The sequence below is a fragment of the Cynara cardunculus genome (assembly GCF_001531365.2).
Source record: "Cynara cardunculus var. scolymus isolate 2C chromosome LG 8, CcrdV1, whole genome shotgun sequence".
Taxonomy (NCBI): Eukaryota; Viridiplantae; Streptophyta; class Magnoliopsida; order Asterales; family Asteraceae; genus Cynara; species Cynara cardunculus.
The window spans coordinates 5,254,163-5,281,316 of record NC_037535.1 but is presented as its reverse complement, the minus strand read 5'-3'; the positions used below and the strand labels follow the sequence as shown (position 1 = coordinate 5,281,316).

At 35.9% G+C, this 27,154-nt stretch overlaps 3 protein-coding genes and 2 pseudogenes across 6 annotated transcripts; 2 read left to right on the top strand and 3 right to left on the bottom strand.

Annotated features, from left to right (window-relative positions):
- Window positions 1–5,449: 5,449 nt before the first annotated feature.
- LOC112516856 lies at window positions 5,450–9,220 on the bottom strand (annotated as a pseudogene).
- A 2,221-nt stretch (window positions 9,221–11,441) lies between these two features.
- On the top strand, window positions 11,442–14,039 carry LOC112517306 (probable protein phosphatase 2C 27). 2 transcript variants are annotated; one of them, XM_025124698.1, is made up of 4 exons: window positions 11,442–11,745; window positions 12,463–12,654; window positions 12,739–12,950; window positions 13,420–14,039. In XM_025124698.1, exons 1-4 carry the CDS (start codon window positions 11,644–11,646, stop codon window positions 13,979–13,981), a joined length of 1,068 nt encoding a protein of 355 aa, XP_024980466.1. In that variant the 5' UTR covers window positions 11,442–11,643; the 3' UTR covers window positions 13,982–14,039. The 2 variants fall into 2 exon arrangements, with proteins under 2 accessions (XP_024980466.1, XP_024980467.1); XM_025124699.1 differs by lacking the exon at window positions 12,463–12,654.
- Window positions 14,040–14,204: 165 nt separating this feature from the next.
- LOC112516855 (putative glycerol-3-phosphate transporter 5) lies at window positions 14,205–16,817 on the bottom strand. Its single transcript, XM_025124089.1, has 2 exons — window positions 15,818–16,817; window positions 14,205–14,974 (listed from the first exon to the last, which is right to left on the bottom strand). The coding sequence occupies exons 1-2, from the start codon at window positions 16,815–16,817 to the stop codon at window positions 14,430–14,432; spliced, it is 1,545 nt and encodes a 514-aa protein (XP_024979857.1). The 3' UTR covers window positions 14,205–14,429.
- Window positions 16,818–17,314: 497 nt separating this feature from the next.
- LOC112516854 lies at window positions 17,315–17,901 on the top strand (annotated as a pseudogene).
- Window positions 17,902–19,295: 1,394 nt separating this feature from the next.
- On the bottom strand, window positions 19,296–25,799 carry LOC112517305 (110 kDa U5 small nuclear ribonucleoprotein component CLO). 3 transcript variants are annotated; one of them, XM_025124695.1, is made up of 11 exons: window positions 25,711–25,799; window positions 24,408–25,169; window positions 23,347–23,415; window positions 22,029–23,222; window positions 21,793–21,891; window positions 21,531–21,689; window positions 21,330–21,415; window positions 20,959–21,157; window positions 20,695–20,805; window positions 20,378–20,584; window positions 19,296–19,717 (listed from the first exon to the last, which is right to left on the bottom strand). In XM_025124695.1, exons 2-11 carry the CDS (start codon window positions 25,149–25,151, stop codon window positions 19,619–19,621), a joined length of 2,967 nt encoding a protein of 988 aa, XP_024980463.1. In that variant the 5' UTR covers window positions 25,152–25,169; window positions 25,711–25,799; the 3' UTR covers window positions 19,296–19,618. The 3 variants fall into 3 exon arrangements, with proteins under 3 accessions (XP_024980463.1, XP_024980465.1, XP_024980464.1); XM_025124697.1 differs by having other exon boundaries at window positions 24,408–25,155; XM_025124696.1 differs by having other exon boundaries at window positions 24,408–25,152.
- Window positions 25,800–27,154: the final 1,355 nt, after the last annotated feature.

Here is a 27,154-nt window from a genome sequence, read left to right as displayed (position 1 = left end):
AGAAGACTTTGTGGTATACAACGATGCATCAAAATTGGGTTTGGGTTGTGTCTTGATGCAAAGAGGAAAAGTTATATCATAAGCATCTCGGCAACTTAAAGATCATGAAAAACAGTACCTGACTCATGATATGGAATTAGCAGCTGTGGTCTTTGCATTGAAAATATGGAGACATTATCTCTTGGGAACCAAATGCCAAATTTACACCAATCACAAGAGTTTGCAACACTTGTTCAACCAGAAAGAATTAAACATGAGACAACATCAATGGATTAAACTCGTTAACGAATGACTGTGAAATACTTTATCATCTGGGAAAAGCAAATGTGGTGGCCGACGCACTAAGCAGAAAAGAAAGAAGTGGAACCATCAAATCGATAGCAATGAGAATAAATTTAACTTCGGATCTTCATAAAGAGATACAGAAGTACCAAACAGAGGCTGCCAAAGAAGATCATTTAAAAGCAGAGAGACGGGGTAAGATGATCGCTACCTTGGAAAAGAATGATCAAGAGATTTTGTGCTTCCAAAATCGGATATGGGTACCAACTTATGGGAATGCGTAGGAGACCATTATGAACGAAAGTCACAAGTCTCGCTACTCTATCCATCCAGGCACCAATAAGATGTATAAGGATTTGAAACCTTTCTATTGGTGGCCAGGATTAAAGAAGGATATAACAAGATATGTGGAACGATGCTTAACTTGTCTACAAGTTAAGATCGAGCATCAAAGACCGTATGGAAATCTGCAATTTTTTAGAACTTCCAGTCTGGAAATGGGATCACATTATGATGGATTTTATCATGAAATTACCCCGAACCCCGAAAGGTTACGATGCAATTTGGGTAATAATGGATCGATTATCAAAATCTGCACATTTCCTACCGATGAAAGAAACTTATTCTTTGGAAAGATTGGCTCAAATCTACATCAAGAAAATTGTGACAAGACACGGGGTCCCATTATCTATCATTTCAAACAGAGACAGTCGCTTTACTTCAAAATTTTCGAAAAGTTTGCAAAAGGCCTTGGGGTCACAGATACGATTAAGTACAGCATATCATCCTCAGACAGACGGGCAGAGTGAAAGAACTATCCACTCTTGAAGACATGTTGAGAACCTGTGTTATAGACTTCGAGGGATCATGGGAGGATCATTTACCATTGATAAAATTTGCCTACAACAACAGTTATCACTCCAGCATACAGGCGGCACCTTATGAAGTTTTATATGGAAGAAAATGTCGAACGCCATTATGTTGGAATGAAGTAGGTGAAAAACAATTAACAGGTCCTGAAATCATGCAAACGATGTCTGAAAAGATTGAACAAATTCGAGCAATAATCAAAACAGCACAAGATCGATAGAAAAGTTATGTCGACAAACGAAGAAAGCCGATTGAATTTAACGTAGGAGATTTTGTGATGTTAAAGGTATCCCCGTGGAAGGGTGTTATAAGGTTTGGAAAGACAAGTAAACTTAGTCCAATGTATATTGGACCGTTCAGAATCTGCAAGAGGGTTGGACCAGTAGCTTATCAATTAGAGTTATCAGAAGAACTCATCAGATTCACAGCACTTTCCATGTATCAAATCTGCGCAAGTGTTTGGCAGACCCAAATCTAGCAATACCGCTTCCTGAGATCAAACTAGACAATAAGTTGAATTTTGCTGAAACACCGGAAGCCGTAACTGACAGAAAGATTAAGGTATTGAGAAACAAAGAAATCAGTTTGGTAAAGATACAGTGGCGTTATCATAAGGGTTCAGAAGCTACGTGGGAATTAGAATCCGAAATAAGAACCCGTTACCCTTGGCTGTTTAAATGAATTATGGGACAGAATTCTTTTGAGGTGGAGATAATGTTATAACCAGGCTTAAAACAACTTGGTTGAGGTAACTTATACGTGAATATTATTTGAATTACGTGACAACATTCATGATTATTTAAATAAATGCATGAGTAGCATGCATATATGTGAAAAAGGTGATATACTGCATATATGAATTATGTGAGTTTGTATTTGATGTAATACATGTATGAGTTTAATTATTTTAATATATGAAGATATGATATCTTCATGGTGAAGCAAAAGGGGTTTTAATATATTATATAAGTTCTACCGCCCAAAGAATTTTATATTAAAATAAATTCTCCACCGCCTTTGTAAAGATATTTAAAGAGAGAAAAAGGAGATAAGATGATATCCTTATCATTTTTAAGAAAGAAGCCTGTTATGAGAGAAAAAGGTATTTTGTGGCGATGAGGGTGTTATTGAGGAAAATCTGTGCTCAAAAAGTATTTGAATAATCTGTGTTATTTGAAGAATCTGTTGTATGGATTTAATCTATCAAATTTGTGCTTGATAAGGTGAGTTTTTGATAAGTAAAAACCTTTATTTTTATTGTTATATAAATTGTTGGGTTTGTGTTGGTTTTGAAGAAAAGATGGTAAAAATGTTTTTGACAATATAAAGGTATTATGGTTATAAATTTGAGTATAGAAAACTGTTTTGAAAAGATTGCTTCTTTAAAACAGTTTTGGATTTGATATCATGTTTTGAAGATTTAAAAGGGAATTGAGGTTTTAGAGGAATCAACTAAAGAACAGAATTGTTCTTGAGTTTAAAGGTTTTGATGACAAAACTGTTTTGGAAACCATTATTGGTTGAAAACTATAGTGGACATCTCATCAAGACGATTGTGACTTTGGTCCGTCTTTGTTTGGGATTAACCTATAGATTTTGTGGATAAAACTATGGAGGATGTTTCATCAAGACGGTTGTGACTTTAGTTGGTCTTCGTTTGGAACTAATCCATAGATTTTGATGAGGAAATAAGGGTGGCATATCAAGGAGAGGTGTACCATGGGATAAGGGTGGCATATCAAGGAGAGGTGTACCTTCGGCTATAAGGGTGGTATATCAAGCAGAGGTGTACCTTTGGATATAAGGGTGGAAATTTTGCGTGGTTATTATAGCTCTTGCTATTATGTCTTTTAAGATTACAATAGATTTGAGTTCTTACTTCTTTGTGATTTAAGGACTCAGAGATGTTGTTTTTATTAGAAATAATAGAATGATATTATTGAGAAGGGGAAAATTTGGCCTATGGCCAATGGTTTTGGATAAACTTTGTTTTGGAACAAGTGTTTGATTAAAGAGGAACCAGAGAAGCTTTGGTTGTTCCCTGAAAGGAACCAGAGGGGCTCTGGTTAGTCCTCATAATAGAACCAAAGGGTTCTGAATGATAATTTGAGATTTATGAATCTTTTACTAAATGTTTTAGTTAAACTAGAAGCTCTGTATCTATAGATAAGAGCTTTGTGCCTAAATTATATTTTATAAAAGAACTTTTCAAAAGGTTTTGAACTTAGAAATTTTTATGGAAAAACAGACCAGAAGGGCTTTGGTTGGCCTGCGTGTTGGACCAAAGGCTCTGGTTGGTCTTGCATTTTGAACCAGAAGCTCTGGTCATACAAAATCCTTTTAAACACACATTTTATCCTTGAGATTGCTATTTTAATATATAAGATATTAGTCTATGAACGTTGTGAGAATTTTGGTTAAGTAAGAGGCTCTGGTTGGCTTAACAAGAAGCTCTGGTAGAGGAACCAGAGGGGCTCTGGTCCTCTTATTTGTTGAAATATTTTTGTAAGTCTGGTCTTTGGAACCAGAGGTCCGATGGACTCAAACAGAATGTGATTTTATTCTTCATTATGAGAAATGGTTTACTTGAATAAATGTTTTGGTGAACTTCACCCTGCAACTACATGGGAAAAAGGGAATCTCACTAGACCTATAGGTCTAACCCTCATTTTGTGTTTTCAAATATGTATTGCAAGAAATGATGAATATAATGATAGTAAGGGAAAGGACAAATTATGAAATATCTCTATGTGCTTAGCTTTATAAAGATCGATGGATGTATTTTGATATTAGATGCTATGTAGTACAAGAGCATGTATTTTGGAATTTTTGGGTTGTGTATTTTGTATTGTAGACTCTTGTATTATGGACCTTGGTGGGATTGAACATGTATTATGTGAATGAAATATGTGTTATATGCAATGTGTGATTTGGGGGTGTTACAAATTCGTGTCTAAAACGATATAAATAGGAGTAAACACATACCGATTGAACGATATTTTTCTTTACAAAATATAATGCACGATTTCGTTTTGGTCGGACCTTCAAGAATGCTTCAACCTTTCTATCGATCTTCACCGCGGGCGGAACACCATAGGGGCCATGGCCACCCCGCTTTTTTCCCCAAATACCGGACCTTTTATAAAAACACATTTGATGGGTGGCTTGATTGGTTATCAACATATGGCCCTTGTCCTCATTTCATGGTTTCGAGTCCTATACTTTGCACTTGTCCATTTCTTTAGTTTTTCTTTCCATCTACTAAATATTAAATTATTAATATCAATTGTATATAAAAATTAGTTTTTAAATAATATAAAGAAATAATGTTAATATATAGTGTCATATTAATAATTTATGGTTATTATATTAGATTTTAATAGTCCAACAACATAATAGATCTATCACTAGAATAAAATTGAATCTATAGAATGTCATCAATTTTTAAGCGTCTTAAAATACTATTTTATAGGATTTAGTTTATAGGACCAGAAAAATAAAATGTTCTATCTAAAAGAGTTGTAATAAGTTTAAAGGACACTTTGGACTTCCTAACAAGTTCTTTAAGGACACTTTTAGTATAAAGCGTCATATTACCAGTTTTATATAATATTCAAAAATATTTTATAAACTCATCTTTTGATATGATACTTTTTCAAATAGTATCCTATAATATTGCTAATGCGAAAAAAAGTTACGTTCACATCATCTAGATCTTTGAATTTTTATAATATTATATTCGATCTTATAGGCTACAACGTTCGTGTTTCGCCCTTCATCTTCACCTGCTAATAATCTTTCGTTCCCCACACGTCGTGCTTCCGTTCCCCGCACGGGCCGACCGTTCCCATGGAGGAAATCATAATCGCCGTACGTGAATAATGGGATTATGAGTTTATCCAACTACCTATCCCATATGATTTGGTCATGCTTTAACTCTAAGTCCCCAATATTTCTTTATTCGACTACTTTGGTTCTTACACTTTATGTACATTAAAATATTAGCCCCTAAAACAGGGTGTTACATGGTATGCTTTGATATAGTTTAATGTTACCTTTAACTAGGTAACCATAAGGACTACATTGGGTATAACATCAATTATATATACGTCGTGTACATGCGATATGGGATTTGCTCCTTTCAAGATTAGAGAGATATTTTTTGGACCCCTCTATGACATAGTTTGATTTATATATGGCCATGTACAAGTGGATTAGTAGAACTAATAGCACTTAGTTAAATCAAATATGTTAGAATTGAGAAACATAATTTTGAACTACAAATGATAAGATAGATCTATGTCTTAAGTTCAAAACACAATATCGTGATAAAATCCACCATATCCTTGCAGCAACTCTTCACATCATTGTAATCCTGCAGCTGATGCCTGATAAAATCCACTTCATTTTGGTTCTTGAATGCATCCCAAATCTCATCGCATCCTATGATCAAGAACTCATTTTCTTCAATTAGTGTGACCAGTTTAAGCTCAGGTTCGGCACTCAAAGGGCCAACCTTGTCGCCACTTTCTTTTAGGCCTTTGAAGTGCCAATTACCTATGGCTCGAGTCATGCCTAATTGACCATTCAAGTAGCCATCTTCCACGAACCCATCTAAAGGATCAACCAAAACCCTTTCTCTGTGACAGCACGACCTGTGAGCTTTTGACATCTCATAAGTTAATTCGTTCCAAGAAAGAACTGCACTATAATCTCCAGCATTTGCCACAAGTAGAGATCTGACCAGATTTTAGTGTTAATAGAGAACTGTGAATTATCTTTATGATGATAGTATTGATTTTTTTTAAGTATATAATATTTATATACAGCAAATGCAACAAATAAACTCGCACACCCTCCTCACTTTTGATGAGGTTTGAATCTCTGGCCTCCTAGGAGGCCAAAGACTATGCTAACGCTAGGCAAAAGGTCCTTTGATGATAGTATTGATTTTGGTTCCTAATGTTTTCTATCTTGTCCATAGAGGGGAAATTTTGACTTTTGTATTTGGTATTGGACTAGACGATATACTGGAAGGGCGGGAGTGAGATAACAAGTGAAGTAGTTCTAGAGAGTTTTAGGATTTTAATGTGACATAGGTAGTTATATAATTTACCGATCTTGTCCTAACCAAGATTTTTGTTTCACCTATCTTGGTATCTTGGTGGTATAGAAAAAATGCAACTTTGTCATACTCTGATCCTATACTATCTTAATCTAATGTCACGCCAAACATGGGGCAACAAGTTTTTGTGTTGTCCTATCTCATTTTGTCCAATATAACAAACGCAAATGTTCCTTTTAAGCATGTGACGAAAGAGGGATGATGAAGATGAGTGACTAACCTTCCAAAGATCATTGCAGTAAGCATGGTCTTGCCAGAATGCAGCATCCGTCTCCATGAAAGACCTCAAAGCGAATTTTTCAAGCTCTAATGGGAAATAAGCATCCTCGATATGATTCTTGGTAAATGATCTCGAACAAAATGTGGTGCTTCCTTTCCTCCATGCCCGTCAAATGCCTTTCACCCCAAAAGATGCTTGTTATTTTCAAACCAACATTTGTTATAGATCACATTAAAAGAGAGGTGAAACTAAGAACTCACTCCATAAACTGAGATAATTGTTTTGCTAAGAAGTGAAATTTTCAACTAGATTTGGAATGCATATGTGAGTATCCTCCATATATGCTCGCTTTCTGATATGATACCAGTCTCCAGAACGAAGAACGGGGATGAAATCGCTCTATTTCTCATATGTAACAATTGCAGTCTCACCAACGCTGTCCATCTGATGAAAACGATGACTTGTTATACTACTTACACATGATTACGCTTAACTCTTATATGCAAACGCATTTAGATTACTTTTCAAAAGAGCCTTTAATGTGAGAAGGAAGTTCCATATTGAGGATCAATGATCTAAATTTAGCCAGCATGTAACTCCGACATGCCCTCTGCCCTCTCTAACAGAGGCTATACGGAGCATAGTGTCAAGAGGGGGTTAGATGGGTATATTGTCAGAGTCCATATATTGGTAAATCTTGGCATAGATACCATGTGATTATGTGGTAACCCCGTTAGATTACTCTAAGAAAACAGTTCCAAATATATATAAGAAGATGGACTCGAACACTTCCAAACCATATCCATCATAATTTCTCACAAAATCGTGAGAACCCCTCAAATCAATCCCAACTGTTATCAATTCAATTCACCCATAACATAATAACACACATGAAAATTGAAATGTTCTTCACAAAAAGATCAAGCTTTTAACACAATTTCAATACAAAGAGAAACATTAGCAAGCAACTTATCTGAAGATCAATTACTATTAAACGAAAAATCAGCATTTGCATTAATCAGAATCAAAATAAACAAAGCCCACTTCAAATTATCAAAACAAAAAGGAAGCACAAAAGAATTAGAACTGAAAGAGTCAAAATCAAAGAAAAGCATATCATCAAACAGGTTGTAAGCAATATATTGAATAAAGGAATATAGTGTGTACCAGAATAGATGTTGAAAGAGTGATTTGATCAGAAGCAAGCTGAGCAGTGCTATCATCTGCTGAAACCAAGGATTGACCCAGATTTTTTTTTCAAACGGTGGCCCCATTTGACTAATAAGAAACAAACATAAGGATATTTTTCACAAAATCATTGTTGGTGTGTCTGTTAGTTCTTTGCTTTTCATATGTTAGATCTCATGTTCATGTCTTTTATTGCAAAAAAATTTCAAAAACATGATAAATCTGAAATTAAAAGCTAAAAACTAAGAAAATGACACTAACAAAATTCGAACTCGACTGTAGCTCTACCAAGTGAAACTTATGTCCTCATAGCAGTTTCAAAAACATATATGGTGTCACACAAGAAATTGATACGGTGACACTTTTCACGTCCCTATAATTTTTTGCACTATGACGAAGTAACGAAACCGTATCACAATCACAGGCCACCACCTCACATCAGATCGGTCCATGGTTAAAACGCCCATATAATCCTTCACTACGTTGTGTACACACATATTAATGGATGAATTTGGTTTCAGTTTGTAAGTAGAATTACTTTAAAATACCGAAAAGCACACACAAAGAGATGAAGATTGGATGAAGAAATTTGAAACAACTTATGTTTTTCTATAAAAGTACTTATCAACTTATTATAAGTCAAAAGGTTTTAATTTCTTCAAAAACTCCTTATTACCGGTTTGGCACCGGTATAAGTTATTTACCCGAACACTCAAAAGTGTTTGTTACCGTTGTCACACCGAAATAAATCAAAAAGTTATTTTTTATAAACAATCCCAAACACCCCATAGCCCAAGAATTTCCATGGGGTACGTGGACACTGAAGAGAGGAGGAGGAGGGTAGAAATGAAGATGGTGATGGTGGTTCTGCTTTTTGGTACTCCTCTTATTAAAAAAACAATCATTTGGTACATATATTGTTATAGTGAAAAGGAAATATATCTTTATTATATAATTAATTTTCAACGTATATTTTCTGTTTCATAACACGAAAAAAATAGCTTTTACATATATTATTTCATAATATGAACATAAATATATGTAAAACAATACCAGAAAATCATGCTTATAATTAAAAAAATCATGTAAAAGAAATATTTTGATATTGGTTATCACGGGTTTGTAACTTTTTTGTGGTTCTTATCGGTGATTTTAATATAATTAAGTGTTTTAGTGTAGTTGTGATTTACATGGGCTTGACTAGGTGATAAGGCAAACATAATGTAAGGAGGTGCATAGTACACACTCATAAATGTCACCTCTAATCCTCTGTCATCGCCATAACGTAAACATCAAAGTGGGATGTGCCCCTTGTGGGGTCCTAGGTACAGCGCCCTTAGTTGGGTTCAAAGTGAATTTCATAAGGTACGAAGCTTCTAAGTTCACATTTACAAGTCTTGGAGTTCAATCTCAGAAGCTCTGACTTCACATTCAAAAGCTTCTGATTTTGAAGTACCTTCAGAATTTCCTTTTGATTCATGTTTTGTTCTTATCTGTAACTGTTGTGCAGTTATCAATAGTGCTTGATTATCCATAATCGTCGATCTCTCATATAAATATGTGAGAGTCCTGGTTCTAGGTGTATATAGAATTCAATTTTACAGCCTTTAGGTTCTGAGTGGTCTTTTGGATCATCCAAATGCTCAATTCATGATACCTAAGCCAATAATGGTCGAATTAGTGTATTAGGAAAGCATACATATACGCGCTCCAATTGATTTATCCAATCCATTTGATCAATAAACACTCGATTCGTTACAGTTCCCTCGCTCCTCACGAGATTCGCAACATAAATCAAGTTTGTAACTGAACTTGCCTCTATAAAGGGGTCGGTTCAAATCAGAAGACAAAATATCGTGAGAAGATAAGAAAAGAAGATTAAACAAAGATTCATATGTGAATCCACCAAAAAATGCATTTGAATTTCCATATGTGAACCGACATTATAAAATTTTCAATCTTTAATATTTCATTCTTACATTTTCACAACGTTTTAGGAGCCATTTACCAAACACTTATTTGGTAAGTGTTTACCAATAAAATTAAACACTATTATTTACTTACCAGGTAATATTTTGGTCCACCAAAACGACATCGTATCCAACAATTTACCCGGTAAGCTATTACTGTGACAAAACTCTTTGTCCTCACTTACCGAGTAAGATTTTTGGTCTTTAGCATATTCATCCGGTAAATAGTGTGATATAATAATTGCTTACCCAGATAAGCTATTTCTATATACATATGAATGAAGATACAATAATTGCTATGTGTTATTCAACTTATTATATACTAATAACAACACGTTTTCTAGAAGGAGTTTTACGAATTATTTTTAATCATTTATATTTGTATCACAACATTGACTCTTGGTTTATTTTATGTTAAAAACATATCTCAATATTATTATAGTTTTTATTAAATAATTACAATACTTTGTTGATATAAACGTGTGACGTTTTTATATTTATTTTGTTGATTACAAATAAATTGTACCATATTGTTTGTGAGCATTTATATCTGATGTACATATATATAAGTTACATAAATATACGTTGACGTCTTGATTTGTGTCAACTTGAGATTAGTGATCAAATCCGAGAATGTACAACGGAATGGGAATATTCAAGTGGCATGTTGAAATATGATTGTTTCATACTTAGGGACAGTTTACCAAACACTTACCCGCTAAGTGCTTACGGGTAAAATTTAACACTATTATTTACTTACCGGGTAAGATTTTAATCCATCAAAACGACATTGTATGCAACAATTCACCCGGTAAGCGCTTACCGTAGTAAGAGTCATCTCCCTCACTTACTGGGTAAGACTCATGGTCCTTGTCTTGCTCTTACCGGGTAAGATTCTTAGTCTATACCATTTTTATCCGGTGAGGTAATGTGACTTGATAAACGCTTACCCGTGTAAGTGTTTGGTAAATGGCCCCTTGGTATTCCAACTCCGCTCGATTTTACCGATCATTTTGTAGAAACAGTTGTAAAATATCGAGAGAGACCTTTTATAATATAATTATAAAACGAAAAATAAGAAGTATCGATAAGTTGTATCAAATAGTTGATTATGAAAAAAATATGAGGAGAGAAATAACATATTCTAAGTTAGAAGAATATTTTAATGTACCAAACCCAACTAACCCGACCAACCCGTACGGGTTGGGTTGGGTTGGGTTGGGTTGCACTTTGATTAGGGTTAGGATGGATTAAGATTTTTCAAACCGTAAGCATTGGGTTGGGTTGTTCAAATGTCTTCAACCCGATCAACCCAACCCATGAGCACCCCTACTTCACGTGGTGAAATAATACACGTGAAACTTTTTTTGTTCATAATATGAAACGAAAAATACAGATTAAAATTTTGTACGTATTAGCATAGTTGGTAAAAAGAAAACTCATACTTTAAAACATCTCCAACAAACTATCCAAAATAAAAAAATTAAAATTTTAAATCTTTAAATTAAAATTACATCCAACTCCATCAGTTTTTTTATTTTAAATATTATAATATTAATTATATAATAAAAATATATTTTTTTCTCACTCTAATAATTTTTAAAGAATTCTCAAAATTTAAAAAAAATATTTATTAATTTAAAATATATATATTTTTAAAGAATCCATTAAAGGATGTACCATTTATCTAGTAGATGTACCAAATGGTTGTTTTTTTTAATAAGCAGAGGGAGTACCAAAAGGCAGAACCACCAGCACCACCACCACCACCACCATTCCTACCCTCTTTCTCTCTCTCTCTCTCCCTCTCTCCCTCTCTCCCTCTCTCTCTCTCTGAAATTCTTGAACTATAGAACACTTTCTTGATCTGCTTTCAAGTTTCTTCAGATATACATTTTCTTGATCCAATCTTCATCTCTTTGTGTGTGTGTTTTTGGGTGTTTTAAAGTAATTCTGCTTACAAACTGAAACCAAATTCATCCATTAATATGTGTGTACACGACGCAGTGAAGGATAATCTGGGTGTTTCAGCAGACGATAGCACCGCTCAGCTTGCTTCTGATCAGATCACTCTTTCGACATCTTTTCCGGTAAACTCTATATTCCTTTCTTCAATATATTGCTTACAACCTGTTTGATGATATGCTTTTCTTTGATTTTGACTCTTTCGGTTCTAATTATTTTATGTTTCCTTTTTGTTTTGATAATTTGAACTGGGTTTTGTTTATTTTGATTCTGATTAATGCAACCCCTGATTTTGCGTTTAATAATAATTGATCTTCAGATTTGTTGCTTGCCAATGTTTCTTGAATTGTGTTAAAAAAGCTTGATCCTTTTGCCAAGAACATTTCAATTTTCTTGTGTGTTATTATGTTTTTGTTGAATTGAATCGAATTGCATTTGGGATTGATTTGATGGGTTTTCATGATTTTGTGAGAAATTATGATGGATTTGGTTTGCAAGTGTTAAAGAGTCCATCTCTTTTATATATGTTCGGAACGGTTTTCTTAGAGTAATCTAACGGAGTTACCACATAATCGCATTGTATCTAAGCCGAGATTTACCAATATATGGACTTTGATAATATACCCATCTAACCCCCTCTTGACGCGGTGCTCCGTGTATATATATATATAGCCTCCTTTGAAGAGGGCATGTAAGAGTTACATGTTCGCTAAATTTAGATCATTGATCCTCGATATGTAACTTTCTTCTCACTTTAAGGGCTCTTTTGAAAAGTATTGCATATAAGAGTCAAGTTAAATCATACATGTATAAGTTGTATAACAAGTCATTGTTTTCATCAGATGGATAGCATTGGTGAGACTGCAGTTGTTACATATGAGAAACAGAGCGATTTCGTCCCCGTTCTTCGTTCTGGAGACTGGTCTGATATCGGAAAGCGAGCATATATGGAGGATACTCACATATGCATTCCAAATCTAGCTGAAAATTTCAGTGATAAACTTCTTAGCAAAGAACTTGTCTCATTTTATGGAGTGAGCTTTTAGTTTCACCTCTCTTTTAATGTGATCTATAAAGAATGTTGGTTTGAAACTAACAAACATCTTTTGGGGGAAAAGGTATTTGATGGGCATGGAGGAAAGGGAGCATCACATTTTGTTCGAGATCATTTACCAAGAATCATCGTCGAGGATGCTAATTTCCCATTAGAGCTTGAGGAAGTCGTCATGAGGTCTTTCATGGAGACGGATGCTGCATTTGCCAAGTCGTGTTCTACCGAACGATCTCTTTCTTCTGGCACGACCGCACTTACTGCAATGATCTTCGGGAGGTTAGTCACTTATCTTCTTCATCATCCCTCTTCTGTCGTACGCTTAACAAGAATGTTTGCATTTGTTACGTTGGATAGAATGAGAAAGGGCAGTACCGCAGTACAAATTCTTGTTGTCCCATGTTTGGCACGACACTAGATCGGGACAGTATAGGACCTAAGTAGGACAAAGATGCATTTTTTCTATACCACCAGAATAAGTGAAACAAAAATTTGGGTGATGGGGACAAGATTAATAAATTACTAAACTACCCATGTCACATTAAAACCCTAAAACTCTACAAAATCCCTTCACCCGCCTCACTCTCGTCCGTCCATCATGTCAAGTAAGTCTCGTCCAGTCTAGCACACGTACCAAACGCAAAGGTCTAAGTTTTCCCTCTAGAAGACCGTTAGGAACCAAAATCCATCCTACCGTCATAAAGATAATTTGCAGTTCCACGATTAACACCAACTAACATCTGTTCAGATCTCTTCTTGTGGCAAATGCTGGAGATTGTAGGGCAGTTCTGTCTCGAAACGGATTAGCTTTTGAGATGTCAAAAGATCACAGGCCATGCTGTCACAAAGAAAGGGTTCGAGTCGAATCTTTAGGTGGGTTCGTGGAAGATGGCTACTTGAACGGTCAATTAGGTGTGACTCGAGCCATAGGTAACTGGCACATCAAAGGCCTAAAAGAAAGTGGCGAACAGGTTGGCCCTTTGAGTGCCGAACCCGAGCTCAAACTGGTCACACTAACTAAAGAAGATGAGTTCTTGATCATAGGAAGCGATGGAATTTGGGATGTTTTCAGGAACCAAAATGCAGTGGATTTTATCAGGCGTCGGCTGCAGGATCACAACGATGTGAAGCGTTGCTGCAAGGATATGGTGGAGGAAGCAATGAAGAGAGGAGCGATTGATAATTTGACAGTGGTGGTTGTGTGTTTTCAGGCGGAGCCACCACCACCTGTGGTGGTGCAGAGAGGTAGAGTTCGGAGAAGCATTTCTGCAGAAGGCCTGCTTAATCTTAAATTCCATCTTGAAGGGTAAAAGAGCTTTTTCCTTTTGCTCTCATTTTACTGAATTGTTATTTCTGACTGTTTGTAGCTTTTGTAAATATATTCATGTAGAACAAGGGAAACAATCTGTAAAGTTTATACATATTTATGTACCTTATCTATGAATTTACACTCGATCCATGAACATATTAAGTGTAGTTTTTGTATCTAATCTATACATGAAAATACACAAAATCTTATATGTATACATCTTAAACTGCTCCAAAAAAGGCCTCCAATTACGGTACGAATAAACGCCAGCTCAATTGACAAATAAATGTGTTTCAGGGCTAATGCAGATGATTTTTCTGACTGTTATCTTCAGGGTACTATGAGATTAGTAGAAGTGCATGCAAGCTGGCTCAGAAACCCATGGTTACCGAAGAAAAATACAATATGCATGGGCGACACTACAACACGAATGGCTGATCAACTCTTGCTCAATATGCAATTGCACTAAACCGAAGCCATTTTCCCTCGTTTACTTTCCCTTTAATCTCGGTTCTAACAACTCGAATCAATAACAAACCAGCAATCGATAGAGATAGTATAAGCATAAAGAACACGCTGTTCCATCCTCTTGTTGATATATATCCGGCTAAAAGTGGACCAAGGGCTGCACCAACCGAACCAGTGCCATCGATGATTGCACTCACTGTGGCTAACGCTCGAGAATTACCTTTAATCGAGCTTTGTGTACCAAGATCGGCTGCAACGGCTGTTGTAATTAGCGCATATGGACCGTTCACAAGTAACCCAGAAAGGAACATCAAGAAAACATTGCTAAACATAGAAATGCTTCCATATAAACGGTAGAAAATAAGTGCAGGAACTGATAGCGTCAAGAATATGATTGAAGTGACTGCCCGAGCTTCGATTAGATCAGATATATATCCAGCCAAAATCCCGCCAATGACTCCTCCGATATCAAATACCGTCGAGAGTATTCCAGCAGTTTTATGAGATAAATGCACACCAGCAACAGCTTAATACAAAAAACGAAAAATCAAACCATAAGTGTACATTCAATTAAACCAAACCAAACTAGCACATGATATCCCACTAAGAGGTAAAATGTACACAGGTCTGACCTCTATCCATGAATACCCTTCGCTAGTGAAAAGTGTTTGAAAGGGAGAACTACATATATGCTAAAATTCGGAAAGCTAGATATGAGTAAACAACAGCAATACAACTAGAGCTAGAGAAAGGCATATATGCTAAATTTTGAAAACTATATATCAGTAAGCAACAACAATATAAATAGCAGCAAGTACAGGAAAAACATAACCATGTTGCGGAAACTGCACACTCCTAAGGTTCTGGTAACCTAATTACCGACTCACTATACTATCCCCTACACTCTACCTCTCCAGCTCCCTTCCTCCCGACCACATCCCCACCCCTAGTCTGCTCTACTCAAATCGTGCGTCTCCAAGAACTCCTATCAGAGTCATGTCCTCGTAAATGTCTAAAGCCAACATGTCCACATATGCCAACTTTTTTGTGACTGGTTTATAACATTGGTTCGGTTATTGATATTAACAACCAATTATCATAATCAAGAATTCTTGAAATGATGGTATTTGGATCGAAACTTGAATATAGGCCAATGGGAGCATTATATGAATTGAATTATAAGATCGTAAGATCAAGAAACCTGGAAATGATGATAATGGTATTAACAACCAATGATCATTTCAAGAAATCTTGAAATGATGATAATATAAGTCCATGAGAACATTATATGAATTGAATTAACAGAATATAAGATCAAGAAACCTGTAAATGATGACAGCGATGTCGAAAATGGTGAATAAAGGCATACCTGTGTGCCTTATGTAAAAGGGTAACCAATACAAGAAAGTGTAAGCAACGAGCTTCGAGAAGAACAAACAGAATGCAAATGGTGCAACTCCTGGCAACCTCCACGCCTCTAAGAACCCGATCGCAGCCGAAGAAGAAACCCCGTTTGAAGAAGATTCAGCCAATCGTTCGTTATCATCATCTTCTTCGGATTCTACTTTCTGCAAGTTAACCAACGACATTCCCTCAGTGCTCACTTCCACCCCTTCTTCTTCATCGTCTTCAGGCAACTCAAGACCAATAGTTTCAGGATTTACAACAAGAAACAAGAAAACAATCACGGCCACAATCAGAATGAGAATGGCAGGCAACACAAATGCCCAGCCCCAACCAAACCCTAGAACCGATGATGCAACAATGGATCCAATGATGTTACCCACAGAAGTATGTGAATTCCACACCCCCATGATCAATCCTCTTTTCGATTTTCCAAACCAATTCCCCATTACGGCTACCACACAAGGCCACCCAATCGACTGAAAAACCCCACAACAAATCTGAATCATGACGAAATAACCTAACAAATGAACATCAAGCCAAAACCCTAATCCAAAAAGTAGAGTAAAAACACCGCTACCAATCATCCCAATCGTTAAGAAAACCCTAAGATCGATCCGATCGCCTACGTGACCAGAGAAATACATACCGATAGCGTAAGCCGATAGGAATGCGAGATCGAGCTCGCCGAGACGGTGAGCACCGCGGGCGGAGTTGAAAGGGGGCCATCCGGAGGTGGGGTTTGATGTGTTGGGGTCAGGGCCGAGGACGGACTTGACGATGCTGGGGGGTTTCCGGGAGGCGTGGAAGGCGGCGTAGGCGAGGAATGTGATGAGAAGGGTGGAGATTTGGTGGAACGTTAGGGTTTTTTGTGGTGGGTTGAGGGTTGGAAAGAGGGAGAAGCCCGGTGGCGGTGGTGGTGGTRGTGGGGGATGATCTGGCGTTAGGGTTGTTGGATCTTTCATTAAAATGGATTAAAACAGTGAAAGCATAAGATTTGCAGACGAAGAAGAAGAATGGTGGAAGTTGTGTTGAGATTTCAAGTTTCTGGTAGGGGGGAGGGAAAGGAAAGGACAGTGTGTGTTTCAAGATTCTGAAGAGGTTGACTTTTCCTCCACAAACTTTGACTTCCTTTCAAGGCTAAAATATATTAAATTCTAACTTATTTTTACAAATTTTCTTATTATAATATTTTGCTTTCAGTTTTTCTTATTACACTAACGTATTTTCAAAATATTTTTTATTAAAGCGTTATGCTTTCAAAATTTTACCCATTATAGCATTGGATAATCTGTTACCTTTTAAACAGATTTTTCTTTGTTGACGTGTCAAACTTAAAATGACATAGAAGCCACATAGGATAGCTTACATGTCATTTAAAAAAAAATTCTAATTTGAAAACAATTTCTAAAAAGGAAAAAGTTTTCGAGTCCTAAAATCCCCGTCCTCTTCCATGGGAAGGAATTGCAAGTTATGGGTGGCGGTAGTGGTATCAACAACGGCAATGTTGGTGGTGGAAGAACTTATAATCCTCCTGCATTCAAGGAATTGCAGCAACAAAATTGATTGAAGGCTAGGAGATACTTATCGAAGAAGAAATTCAATCATGGTGGTAAATCAGCCCCTTTTTGCTCCGAGGAACACCACATCTTTTCTCATTCGTGCAAAGAAAGCAGGAGGAATCACATCCTTGGTTTCTCCATGCCCCGTTACACCTGTCGTGCTTCTCACACCAAATTTTTCTCCATCGAGGGAGGTTTTAGTCGACATGGCGAAAGAAGAATGAGTGTCGATGGGTATGGTTCTATGAAAGGCTTAATTAGGCTTAGGTCACCTGGGCATGAAGCCGATGTAGCTGAAGATGAGGAGGATGAAGAGGGTGGGTTGAGTGAGAGCGACGTGGAGGAACATCTAGAGGCAGAGAGACGATTGGATCATGACTTGAGCATATTTGAGATGATTTATCCAAATTGTGGTGTTGGAGATCATAGTAGTTATCATTTTGAGAACATAGTTGCAGATCATAGTAGTTATCATTTTGAAAATTGAATGATATTATGTTTATGAACCTACCAACAAGAAGTTCGATTGGTAATATGAAATCTTCGAGTTTCATACTAATTTTATATATCAAATGCATACTAATTTGTTCACTAATTTGAACGGGAACCATCTCAAATGGAATCACGACCAAAGCTCATCTCGAAAAAAAGTAGTCTTGATCATCAACTATGTTCTCCAAATGATAACTACTATTGATCTGCAACACCGTAATTTGGATAAATCATCTCAAATTTACTCAAGTCATGATCCAATCGTCTCTCTACCTTTAGATGTTCCTCTATATCGCTCTCACTCGACTCACCTTCTTCATCCTCCTCATCTTCAGCTACATCGGCTTCATTCCCAGGCGACCTAAGCCTAATTAAGCCTTTCATAGAACCATACGCATTGACACTCCATTCTTCTTTCACCATGTCGACTAAAACCTCTCTCGATGGAGAAAATTTTGGTGTGGGAAGCACGACAGCCGTAAGGGGGAATGGAGAAAACAAGGATGTGATGCCTCTTGCTTCCTTTGCACGAATGAGAAAAAATGTGATGTTCTTCGGAGCAAAAGGGGGTGATTTACCATCATGATTGAATATTTTCTTCGAAAAGTATCTTCTGGCCTTCAATCGATTTTGTTGCTGCAATTCCTTGAGTGCAGGAGGATTATAAGTTCCTCCACCACCAACATTGTCGTTGTTGATACTACTAACGCCACCCATAACTGCAATTCCTTCCCATGGAAGAGGAGGGGGGTTTTAGAAATTGATAAGGAAGAAGAAAGGTTTTTTTCCTTTTTAGAAATTGTTTTTAAACTATATTTTTCTTTTAAATGACATGTAAGCTATCTCATATGTAATAGGTTTTTCTTATGTGGCTTCCATATCATTTTAAGTTTGACACGCCAACAAAGAAAAATTTGTTCAAAAGGTAACAGGTTACCCAATGCTATAACGGGTAAATTTTTGAAAGTACGATACTCTAATAAAAATTATTTTGAAAGTACATTGTTATAACAAGTAAAACTAAAAGTAAAATACTATAATAAAAAAATAGGTTGCTATTTCACGCATTTTGCCCATATTTATTTGTGATTTACGAGTTTAAAACTTGAATCAAAGAATTATCTATATTTTTTTCTTTTTTTGATTAACCTATATACAAGCCGACTAACCTCAGGACAATCACCTAGCCCGAAGTCACCGCATTTGAACCTCCGTGGCCAAAAAGATTTTTATTTCTCATTGGATTAAATCCTAGAACCTTACCACCCGTGTGGCTGTATTTTTTAAAGTGAAAGAAGAAAATAAAAATAAATTTGCATTGTTTTAAACAAAATGAAGTAACGTTGATTTTTTTCCCATTTTGATTCACTCAGCATGACCTTCGCTAGAAACAAAATGAAGGGGAGGAATAATGTTTTCATATGGGTACAAACAACCGAACAAGATATAGTCCATCTGCAAAACCTTAAATCAACAACAAATGTACTACAAAAATCATTCCTCGTACGAAAATATTTAATCCATACTTCACCCGTTATCGCTATCAATTCGAATCCGTTCACCTCCCAACTCGTGACTAATTAGATTCACCACTTCGGGTCGACCTGGCCAGATGCATATGTCATTTTTGTACATTGATAGCTAGTGTTATAGGAGAACTACAAATAAATTCAAGGTTCTGTTGGTATGACCGATGATGTTGACTGCAACCACTAGATCATCTGCTGGTGGAGGTCGGCCGCCTGTTGGGCAAGCTCCACCACCATAGCCTCGTCGAAGAACTTATTGATGCTCACATCCTCGCTCATTCCCTACAGAAAAAAAGCAGTCGACAATTTATCTACCAAGAAGCATGTCAATGGAACTACAAAGTAGTAAATCAAAGTGTTTTTTTTGTTGTAGAACATATACTATTCTGCGATTTTCGAAGAAGGGAAGTCGTGCCCTCATACACCAACAACAAAGTTATGGATCTTGAATCATTACTATCTACGTCCCAAAATAAGGGTCCACGTTTCTATTTTATATCGTCCCATACTAAGTGTACGCTTTTAAAACTAAATGCCTACTTTCCAATTATACCCTTAATCATGAGATGGAGAAATTCATTAGAGTCTCTACTACTAAGGGCAAAAATGTTATTTGGTTAACCAAAAAGTGCAATAACTACACAATTTAAAACGGTATATGCATTTTTCATCGTGGGCATTTATTTTGAGACAGAGGGAGTATTGAGTAATGGATATAAAAAGAAAATGTTGGTCCAACAAAATGGTCAGATGTTGTAGGTCATCCTTTGCTTAATGTGGGCAATAATATTAGATAGGGATTAATAACTTCTATATAACTGCCTGTTTGTTAAAGCTGAGCAACATATAAGCATATGAAAATTGACTTGCTACCTGATGGAAATACTTGAAAATAAAAATTAAAAAAGATCAAAAAAGCAAGGAAGTAAATATACAACATACCTTCCTACGTCTTGTTTTAACCATAAATTCACGTGCAAGGTATTGAATTGGTGCAGGCTCCAGTGGCCGTAAGACAATGCTTTTGTCCAATGGATCACCAGGAACAATGGCCCAGTGATCAAAAGCCGAGAGGGCAAATGCCTGGCCCTGGGTATGGTACCGTAAGTCTGTCTCAAAACCGAATGATTCAATCACAGGTAGGAATGCCTGAAAATTCATATAAAGATTCAACAAATTACATTAGTCTGAATTCAGTAACTTTGACTATATAGGAACAAGAAACCACAATTCACATATGGTAAGACTAGAATACTAACCTTGACTATATAGGCTGGAGTTCCTGGTTGAGGAACATCAGCAGTTATATGTCCACGTCTTCGAGATAACACCGTGTATATAGCAGAAACACAATCTATAGGTGTTTGTATCTGAAATATAAATATACAATTTGATATTGCTCAGCTCTTAAGCATTCACGAGGAACCTTGGAATCTAGGATACTTTAGCTATTAGTTAATTTCTGGAAGAGTTTCTGAGGATGGACAAAACATGCAATCTATTGAAGTAGCAACGGTAATTACCTCCACGTAATATACAGGCTCCATAAGTCGTGGTGTCGCCATAAGAAAAGCTGAATAGGCAACCCGTCGGGCTGTTGGAATGATTTGACCCGTTCCACGATGTAATGGCTCTGGTGCAATTCTTGCATCTACTATTTTGAACTTAACATTACGGATGGGCTCATCACATAGAGGACCCTCACGTGCACCCCACTGGAATCTGTTAAATTTTATGTTAGTACTAAACCACAAACTAAAGTTTAGTAACTAATCATTATCATGACATTAGCAAAAGATTCTTAGTATGGGGTAGCAACCGAAATATGAATAAAAACTACACATCGAGGACACTTGATGCTAAAGGTAGCTAACAGATAAAAGGACCTACTTACCCTTGAACAATAGAATCCTTCACAGCATTCAACAAGCTTTTGTCGACTTCACTTGAGAGTGTGTCATCCAATAATATATTAGGTCCCTGCAAGTTGATTAAATGTATTTAGAACAACAAACGTAAAATAAGGGAATGACAACTAATCAAGGCATTAATTGATAACAAGAAATTATGCAATACAATTTTGAAAATTATTAACCTGCTTGTCCGGTCCAAAGGCCCATATAGATCTTGCAGCAAGCAAATCCCAATCATATTTGGTTTGAAAAAAGTCTCCTAGTTTCTTTCTAGGCCAATCCACACTTACAACACCATTCTCAATATCCTCCGCAAGACCTCTCTCCAATGGTTCAGCAATCTAAACAATATTACAATATAAAATAAATTTTTTGATAAGACAAGGAAAAGATCATTCCGAAAAGCACTACAGGAACTAAAAATTAGCGGTATCGCTTGTATACCATAGTAATTTTATTTTTCTTGTTAGGCGTTTCAGCAAAGCATTTCATCGATGAAGACTCCACCACTGTTTCGCAGAACGAGACAACTGGATCTGCCACCTGTTTGATACATAAAAAGCAGAAAAAACAAAAGCATGTCACTGGTAAAATTAATATACAGAAAGATATCTAAAAGGAAGTACAAAATGAAAAATAAAAAATCAAATTTGGTTGGAGAAGTAAAACAATTATAGTACCTTGACTTCGACTTCTGAATATAGCTCCCTAAGGTCCTTCATTATAGAATCTAGATACAACTCTCCAGTACCTAAAATAGTGTGTTCTCCGGACTCCTCAACTTTAGTAATAGCTAAAGGATAGCTCTTGCTGATCTTCCTAAGACCCTCGACCATTTTCGGCAACTCGCTTGGATTCAAGGGCTCGGTTGCTGTTTTCACCACTGGAAGAGTGTTGAATTGAAGAGGCCTGAATATGTATACATCCTCATCGTATTCTGAATTACAAAGGGTGGCAGTTTTCATAATTGAAGCATCAACACCTTCAATAAGAACCCAAGAACCAGGAGGAGCCTTATTAACCGGTATCCTGTAACGAGATTGATAAACCCACAGTTTCGTTACTTCTTTTACAGTCATATCTTCCTCATCATCTGGCGAGTAACCTTCTCCGAGCACACGAACAGTCTGCCCTGTGTGAATTTCACCACTATAAACCCTTCCAAATGCATCAAAAACACTGCAATCTGATTTAGGATACAACTTAGTAATATTGACCATAAGCGGCCCCGAAGGATCACAATCTTCCATGACATTGTAAATTCCGGAATCTTTAGGCCCAGTATAAATATGATCAACCTTCCGCGCTGCAGCCTCTTTAGCAGAAGGGATGTGGTGGACCAGCATGTCAGTAAAGCCGGTGGCTGACCCAAAAACAGAGCTACAAGCTAACCTAAGCAAAGGCCTAACATTCAATTTGTAAGCAGCATTACTCAAAGTCACACCAAGTTCTGCTAGAGTTGTTTCCACACTTTTTTTATGTTCTCCAATTACTTGGCTGTATATCTTGTAGAGAGGTTCAAGGATGAACTGCACAAACGATCTTTCCACCCCACTTGAAGGTTGCTTCTTCTTAAAAGCTCTAGTGGCTGGATCGTAATAATTATCTCCCCAAAGTCGAGTCGCAAATTTGTTAGCGTCAAACGGGATCCCATGAAGCTTAACATATAATTTGGCAAACGATTGCAGAGTGAAGCACCATCCTGCACTACCACTAGCAAAACATATGTTTCCAGCAGCTGGGTCAATAATTTGAACGTTGCCAGCAGTTGAAGAGACTGCAGTGATGTGGTTATTGAGGACTTCAATGGTATGCCTCAACTTATGATAGGCATCTTTTGGTGGTAGTTTTAGCTCAGTTATTAATCTGTCAACCTACATAAACGGGTAGAACTGAAACTTCAATAAAATACGAATATAAACAAAAGTTCTTAGTATATTTGTTTTGCATACAAAAAATCCTGACTGTTTTGAGCGGTACCAGGTATAGAAGGAATACCTTGTTTATGACAACTACTATAGGTAGGCGCTCTTGGATCGCATGCCGGATCGCCCTCTCTGTGTTTACCTGTTCATGAGTCGATGTCATTTAATATTTACCCATTACAAGTGAATTACATATTTACATGTTCCCTAGGCAATTATATAAAGCAGCTAAGCAAGACAACTACTAAAAGGTAATGCAGAAGGGAAGGAAATTCCAATTCAATATGGTACATAATTCATATATAGATTTATGTTGTCCTATAAGAGATAAACACCTTGGTGTCACCATACATTAAAGAGATGTTAAATTTGTTTTATTGGTAACATTATTTGGCGCTGATTTAGTCAATAATACAAGGTCAAAGCATTACATTCCAAAGCACATACATGCAACAAAAAGATAATTTGAATCACACAAATATATGAATGTATCAATATTCATTGCAACCAGGAACACTAATGATGAGCCTACAAAGGTGAGAAGAAAGTGAACTACTTGAAGTCAAAATTGTTTCAACAAATTCAGCTGGATAGAAATAGAACATCTTCCATAATTTAGAAAACAACCAAGTCATGTTAGCTACAGGTTACCTCCCTGCAAATTGAGCAGCTTCATTGATAATTAAAGAATGTATACATGGCAGTAACAACTAACAAAAACTCATGCCATAAACTTACAGTTTCTGTAATATCTCTCAAAAATGCATTACAAGCGAAATTAACAGGAACAAACAGAACCAACACAAAGCAAGCTAGCAGATAAAACACAATGCACTAACAACTTGCAACGGGCAACAAAAGGACCATTGGCCCAGCAGCATCCCGGTTACCAGTAAACCCTAGCCTCCTAGGGGTCAAGGGTTCAAACCTCACCAGAGGCAAGGAGCATGAGTGAGTATTTGTGACATATAAGTATTATATACCTCAAAAAAACTTGCAACAGACAGATACTGCATAAAATGCGCAGAAGCACAATATGATTTCACCACAACTATAAGTGGCCAAAAAACTCTTGTTTATGGATTTACAAATTTATATTTTAATGTAAGATCAAAAAAATGTTGTAGCACATACCATGACTCCTTCAGCAGCATCAACTATCAACACTGCCCCATCAGCAAGCCTGAGGGCAGCAGTCATTTCATCAGAAAAATTGACATGACCAGGTGTATCCATGATATTACACATATAGGATTTCGAATTGCTGTCCTCGAGAACAAGTGACATAGGAACTGCCTTGATTGATATCCTTCTCTCTTGCTCATCTATCCTTGTATCAGTGTATCTCATATGCTTCTCGCTGTTTTGATCAAAAGTAGAAATATGGTGAGTTTGCTCAACCAACATATCCATGAAGACTGTCTTCCCATGCTGCAAGTGTCCAACCAAAGCAACATTCCTAACCAAGGTAGGATTCGATGAGAGACCCAAAAGAAATTGGGTCGACACATAGGTGGACGAATCTTTAACACCCACTTCAAACTTAATATCCCTAACCGGTTTAATTATGGGTAGCTCAAGGGGCTGTTCATCCTCATCCATTACTAGTGTTTCCACCTCTTCACCATACACCTCTTCTGCAGTAGGGTAATACTTTTTATCCTCTGCAAGAACAATCTGATTTTCCATATCAACGTCATCAGTAGTAGTTATCCACCCATTGGGTCCAGCACCCACATTCTCTTCATCAGACTCAGCCCTATCATCCTCGGGCTTTTCTGGGAGATCTTCATCTTCATCCTCTCTATCACTATCCTGATCAGACTCGATTTCAGGTCCAATGTAGTTTCCAAACTCATCATACAAGCTGTCATCCATCCTGCTATCACCAAAACCCTAACATTTTCATGGTACATCAATACCCATAAAGACACATTCGACTCTTTTTCAGAAATTTTTTAACCAAACATTAACATTGCTTCCTATACTTGGACTCCTTCCATTCCAAAAAAAAAATTTGTCATTCCACTAAAACAAGTGCTTTTCCATTTCAAAAAGATTATTACAAATTAAACACATACATTATTTATTATTCCTCAAAATTCCATTAATTCCAATCCATTTCAAATGTGAGGTTGAAAATAATCTGTTACACCTCCGCAAACCTTTCCTTCGGGACCGAGTCAGTAAAATCTTTCAAATAGATATATATACTTGTAATAATAATTAAAAATCTAACTACACAAGATTTCACAACTCAAAACCGAGGGTTAGCAGAGAAAATGGAAAGAAAAGACGATGTAACAATAACTATACTATCAATTGATTTCATCAATTTAGGTTTTTGTTTTTGACGTATATACAGAAGAAATCAATTACATAAAGTTATCAATCAATGGAAAATGTATCTAAACATCAAGGTATAAAGAAAGCTAACCCGAAGCGTTGCCGGAGAGACTGACGGTGGGTGGCCTGAGGAAGGGTTTCGGAGCTGAACGAGAGAAGGGTTTAAGCTCCGTGCGTGAGTGTGTGGGAGATGGTTTCAGATTCGGCCTTTGCTCCAAATATTGAAGACGGTGTATTGTAATTTGATAGGTTTCAACTTTACCACCTCATGTTTTAAGTAATTACAATTAAAACCCTAAACTTTATTTTCCTTTTTTATTTTTGAAAAATTGATTTATTTTCATAGTAAAATATTTATCAAAATTATTTTACAATAATAAAATTACTATTTGAATGTACAAATAATTTTTAAAAAATGTGTTTTTTTATGTTTTTATATTTATACTATGTTATAAAATATTTGACAAAACCTCTTAAAAATCATTTTTTATACATGAAGTATTGTTTATTGATGCATATTATTTAAAATTCAAGATTACAAGTAATTTTGAATAAATACAACTTATTAAAACTTCATTTTTAAATTCATGTAACTAACTGCAGATAAACATAATCAAATACAGAATAAACATCTATTTTAAATATAAAAAATATAAAATATAATTAACATAATCATTGAAATCTAACAGAATGTTTAATTGTTATTTTTATATAAAATTATATTGAAAGGATAATTGCATGTAGTGAGATACATCTTAATTTTAATGTTAACTTTTATTCTGTCTCTGTTAATATTATAATACGNAATTACTTTGTTATTAAATTTAAATTAAATTATAATAAAAATTAAATTTAAGAAGTTACATCAAAAAATGAAAACTATTAAATAGTTAATTTGAAAATAATATCGATTTATTTTTTTAAATTTATATTTCATTCAAAAAATAAAAATATTTTTTTTTTCTCAAAACACATAAAATCGTATTATATCGATAAAAACAAAAAATAAAAACTAAACATTAAAATTGAGATTTATCTCGCTGTATCGTGTGAGCACCCCTCTAATATTTTGTAATATAAATAGAGTTGTGAATGGAAAAAGCATAAAAAGTAAGGCATAGTTTGGTAATACTTACAACTTCTACGTATATTTTCTTGTAACATTAACAAAAGAGTAAATTACATGATTGGTCCTTGTGGTTTACATAAAATCATATTGGGTATCCCTAAAATGAAATAATTATGGAAAACGTCTCCTTAGTTTATATTTTCACACGTCTTTGATCCCTTTGTCTTAACACCGTTAGAGACGTCTGTTAAATAGATTAATTATGGATAACGATGATGTCATCCCACCTCACCGGCCACCCTCCAGTCCCCATCTACATCTCCTTTCTTGGTACATCAATTAACACAAACCAGATTCATCCAAAAACTTTAATCAACAACCATTTCATTTCATCCAAAAATCTCAATCAACAACCAAAATTCATCCAAAAACCTCAATCTAAATTTTTAAAATTTGGGTTGAATAG

What these genes read in the sequence shown, in the direction of transcription:
- LOC112517306 (XM_025124698.1), top strand. Translation starts at nt 11,644, where the DNA reads ATGTGTGTACACGACGCAGTGAAGGATAATCTGGGTGTTTCAGCAGAC. An exon ending in CTCTTTCGACATCTTTTCCG is followed by an intron (nt 11,746 to 12,462) that starts GTAAACTCTATA and finishes TGTTTTCATCAG; the next exon opens with ATGGATAGCATTGGTGAGAC. An exon ending in ACTGCAATGATCTTCGGGAG is followed by an intron (nt 12,951 to 13,419) that starts GTTAGTCACTTA and finishes ACATCTGTTCAG; the next exon opens with ATCTCTTCTTGTGGCAAATG.
- LOC112517305 (XM_025124695.1), bottom strand. Translation starts at nt 25,151, where the DNA reads ATGGATGACAGCTTGTATGATGAGTTTGGAAACTACATTGGACCTGAA. An exon ending in ATGCTGCTGAAGGAGTCATG is followed by an intron (nt 23,416 to 24,407) that starts GTATGTGCTACA and finishes ACTCATGAACAG; the next exon opens with GTAAACACAGAGAGGGCGAT. An exon ending in CTCCAGCCTATATAGTCAAG is followed by an intron (nt 20,585 to 20,694) that starts GTTAGTATTCTA and finishes ATGAATTTTCAG; the next exon opens with GCATTCCTACCTGTGATTGA.